The following is a 4,597-nucleotide window of genomic DNA, read 5'->3' on the forward strand; positions in this document are numbered from 1 at the left end:
TAGTAATGGGGACTGTCAAGTCTCAACTGGCCATCTCTTGGAGCTAGGTAAGACTTCCAGTGAGGGGTCTGAGTTGCATTCAATTGGGTTGTTGGCCAAAGGATTCCCATGGAAAACCCCAAGCAACTCAAGCTCATGATAAGACAAAAGGTTGCTCTCCACAAACTGACAGTGGGGCCCCATTGTTGCCAACAACATCCACACTACTCACTGACCATGAAGAAGTTGAGCTGGTATCTACAAGGAACCTTCACCCCCATGGTCTAATCTCTTTGGTTCAGGAAATTACTCTTCAGGGTACCAAAACAGGAATGTGGACACCAATACAGCCACAAAACCTGTGACCTACAATCTGTACTGCTTGCAAAATATGCCAGGGCAATGGAGGCAAAGAATTTGTGAGAGTTAGCCAATCAATGTCTGATTTGACTTAAGGCCCACTACACAAGAAGGAATCCATACCTAACACTGCTTGGTTAACCAAGAACCAGAAACTAGATACCTTAAAGACCTGGAGTAAAACAAACAAGGCTAGTCAAGAAACCAACCAAACCAAAAGAACAAAATGATTCCTAATGTTAACCTGCTATAGTCATAGGTCAGGGCCTTATCTGATCATTATCAGAGATTATCAAAAAGAGGCTTCTTCCAGCAGCAGATGGGAATGGCTGCACTAGACATTATGCACAGAGAGAATCTAAATTGGAGGTCTCCATCAAATCCCTCCCCTCAGACCTCAGGGAATCCTGTGGAAAAGTAGGCAGAAAAAAATTTAAGAGTCAGAGGGGTTGGAGGACACAACTAAGCAAGGTGCATATGAGCTCACAGAGACCAAAGCAGCAAGCACGTGGCCTACTTGGGCCTCTATATCAGGTCCTCTGGGTATATATTATTTTTATGGGAGTCCTGGTTATGAGAATGAGTGGGTCTCTGACTCTTTTTTCTGCTCTGGGGAATCGTTTCCTCCTACTGGGTTGCTATATCTAACTTTGATATGAAAGTTTTGCTTAATTCTATTTTATCTTATCATTGTTGATTGTTATCTCTTAGAGACTTGTTCCTTTCTAATGAAACACAGAAAAGGAGTGGATGGAGGGGAAGGGAAGTGGGGAGAAACTCAAGGGAATGGAGGGAGGGGAAACTATAATTATGATACATTGTATGAGATAACAAGCCATTTTCAATGTAAAAAGAAAAGACAAAACAAAGCAACATGACTTGCTCACCTCAAGAGATCAAGATTTAGGATGGGTCTTCCCATTTGCAATGATCAACAAAGATAAATCCTTCCAAGGTATACCCAGCTGATATTTAGGTTCATTCTTAACTCTGTGTGTGTGTGTGTGTGTGTGTGTGTGTGTGTGTGTGTGTGTGTGTGTGAAAGAGAAAGAGAGAGAGAGACTATTGTGAATGGGATAGAATTTGGTGTAGCTTATCTCCATTAATTTTATCTTTTATTTCACTGATACTTTGTATGAATTTTCCCAGTCTGATATTAACTCAATTCACTGAGTTCTTAACTTCCTATAAAAATTTCAGTTTTGAAATTTTCATTTGATATTTTGTTGCTTCTTATACTCTGTTGGAATGTACTATCTATTATCTTATTTTCCTTTTTATGTAAATTAAAACTGTAATTCAAGTGGTTATTTTAAAGTCCTTAACTCTAATTCCAGGTCGCACTACTCTGCATTTATTGAATATATTTTTACTTTTGGATCCTGGACCACCTCTTATACTTTATTGTATTTATAGTAAGCCTCAACTTTCTGTCATAGGAGATTTGGATATGTTTCAGAGCCCAGGATCATTCCCTGCCTCACTGTTATTATAACTGCTAATTGTCACAAAGAAATGTTTCTGAAAGGCAGACAGGGAATTCTACAGGAGAAACAAACACTTTTGCTTCCTTAGGGAATACAACTCTGAGGAAATGGTCCTGATGGAGCCTTTGTCTTTATAACCAGGCCAGAATGTCACTCTTACTCAGTTATTCACAGAGCAGGAGCTGCCTGCTTCCTGGAAGCTGCAGGGCTGTTGGATAAACACCAGGTGTAAGGCAAGGTTTTCAGGACAGAGAGGTTGCAAGGTAAACCTGAGATTCTGAGCTTTGTCCCTGGAAAGGAGAGAGGGCCTGGAGCTCTGAGCTGTTGTCTTCTATTCACCAGGTCTTTATCTCTCCCAGAATACTTCTGAGGAGACAGTAGGCAGAACATCCCTGCTGCAAGTAAAGGAAGGTGCATGCCTGTGTGATCCTGACCAGCTGTGAAACACAGGTTAGGACTGGGCTGGCGTGGGACTGCAGGAGCTCCCCTCTGTCTCAAATCTGGAGGGTTTGTGACTTTGAGTACTCTGTCTGTCATTTGTAAAGTGAAGATTGCTCTTTGATGACAGCTTCTTAGAGCCTTTCACTGTAAGTCCTTCATGAGTGTTAGCCTAGAACATTGTTAATAAAGCTATGTGCAGTTAAGAGACTATGGGTAATAGTACTTCAATTTGTTAGTGCATAGGGCTGACCCAGAGCCAGGAGGTCTTCTACCTGATAGGATTCACTGCAGAGTCGAGGTCCAGGTTTCAGTGCCTGGTGTAGAGGCTGGAGACGGGAGGACATGATTAAAGGATTGACTTCTGAGTCTAAAGGATATCCCCAAACTCCTATTCTCATCGTGCAGGATAAGTGTACTCTTTTCTGTGCTCTGGAAGCTAGAGTTGCTTGGCAGTTCAGGACTACCCACCTTAAGTAGTTCAAGTCTTCCTACCAGAGTTCACCTCTCCTGTGGATTCCATTTCCTTGAAGAGGACTTGGATTTGTGAGGCTGGAGATGATGTTTCTTTTTCTCTACTGGTCCTCTTCTCTGTCACACAGGCCTCCCTTCTGAGAAGAATGGCTGCCAAGAATTCCTCTGTGACAGAGTTCATCCTGGCAGGCCTGACAGACCATCCAGGACTCCGCATGCCTCTCTTCTTCCTGTTCCTGGGTTTCTACATGGTCACCATGGTGGGGAACCTGGGCTTGATCTCACTGATAGGGCTGAACTCTCACTTGCATACCCCCATGTACTTCTTTCTCTTCAATCTTTCTGCAATAGATTCCTGCTACTCCTCTACCATCTCCCCAAAAATGCTGATGAGTTTTATCTCAAAGAAGAATGTCATCTCTCACTCTGGGTGTATGACACAGCTCTTTTTCTTCTGTTTCTTTGTAATTTCTGAGTCCTTCATTCTGTCAGCCATGGCATATGACCGTTATGTTGCCATCTGTAACCCCCTGATGTATATGGTTACCATGTCTCCCCAGGTGTGTTTGCTCCTTTTGCTTGGTGTGTATTTAATGGGCTTTGTTGGAGCATTGGCCCACACAATATCCATGGTGAGACTGAACTTTTGTGCTGAAAACCTTGTCAACCATTACATGTGTGACATCCTTCCCCTTCTGGAACGCTCTTGCACCAGCACCTATGTGAATGAGCTGGTGGTCTTTATTTTTGTGAGCTTTGATATTGGTGTGCCCATTGCTACCATCTTCATTTCTTATGCCCTCATCCTCTCTAGCATTCTTCACATGCATTCCACAGAGGGCAGGTCCAAGGCCTTCAGCACCTGCAGCTCCCACATGATTGTGGTTTGTCTATTCTTTGGTTCTGGGGCTTTCATGTACCTCAAGCCACCTTCCCTTTTGTCCCTTGATCAAGGAAAAGTGTCTTCCTTGTTCTATACCATTGTGGTGCCCATGTTGAACCCTCTGATCTATAGCTTGAGAAATAAGGATGTCAAAGTTGCTCTGAGGAAAAACCTTGTCAGGAGAGCATTTTCTTGAGGAAGTCTATGGTGAGCTTCAGTAGTGTGAATGCTCACTGAGCAGTATTCCTATGGAAAGAATAATTCTTTGATAAGAAGATGAAATGTTGCCATGAGTAGTTCAAGATTTGGTTAAATTTTCTCTCTTTGTGTAAGAAATTTATGGCACTAGGGAGTGAGCTTAGGTTTTCATGGCCAATTCTTTTACCAGTGAGCTGTATTATTGTAAAAACAATTCCAAACTTTCATGTTTGAATAAGTGTTTAATACAGTTCTTGACCTTTGCTGTGTCTAAAGTCTTCCCAGATTTCTTAACTTTATGCATATTTTATATTTCTGTAGACCCCTTACTTATTGCTGAAAATGCCTCAGAAGCAATTTAATTTAATCTATGTTATCAACTATTGGGAGCTCAGAAATATGTAACTTAGGGGGTAGAAATTATCTGGTTCCTCAAATGCACCCCCATCTCGTGGGTTGGATTCCTGCTCACTTCATGTTTCTTTATGCTGTGTTTTCTTGCAGCATTATCATTCTTTCTGGTTTCCCTTCTACAGCTTTGGCAACACATGAAACATGATCATATCCATAATACCATAACTCAAAAATTTTCCAATTTTATTATTATTGTTAAAGAAGATCAAGTGAAAATGGAAAAATATGACTGTGTTATATGGTTCTCATTTAGGTAGGACAGAGGCCATGTGTGGAACTCTGTACCATGAATCTGCATTAGGACTTCCAGATGCTTAGTGTTTATAATGATAATGAATGTGAAATTATGTAATATTTTAAGACA

General features: G+C 41.5%; 1 protein-coding gene across 1 annotated transcript; it reads left to right on the forward strand.

Annotated features, from left to right (window-relative positions):
* Positions 1 to 2,878: 2,878 nt before the first annotated feature.
* Positions 2,879 to 3,817, forward strand: LOC101828364 (olfactory receptor 145-like). Its single transcript, XM_040730116.1, has one exon. The coding sequence runs from the start codon at positions 2,885 to 2,887 to the stop codon at positions 3,815 to 3,817; it is 933 nt and encodes a 310-aa protein (XP_040586050.1). The 5' UTR covers positions 2,879 to 2,884.
* The last annotated feature ends 780 nt before the right edge of the window (positions 3,818 to 4,597 follow it).

Source organism: Mesocricetus auratus, unplaced genomic scaffold (assembly GCF_017639785.1).
Source record: "Mesocricetus auratus isolate SY011 unplaced genomic scaffold, BCM_Maur_2.0 Super-Scaffold_100022, whole genome shotgun sequence".
Taxonomy (NCBI): Eukaryota; Metazoa; Chordata; class Mammalia; order Rodentia; family Cricetidae; genus Mesocricetus; species Mesocricetus auratus.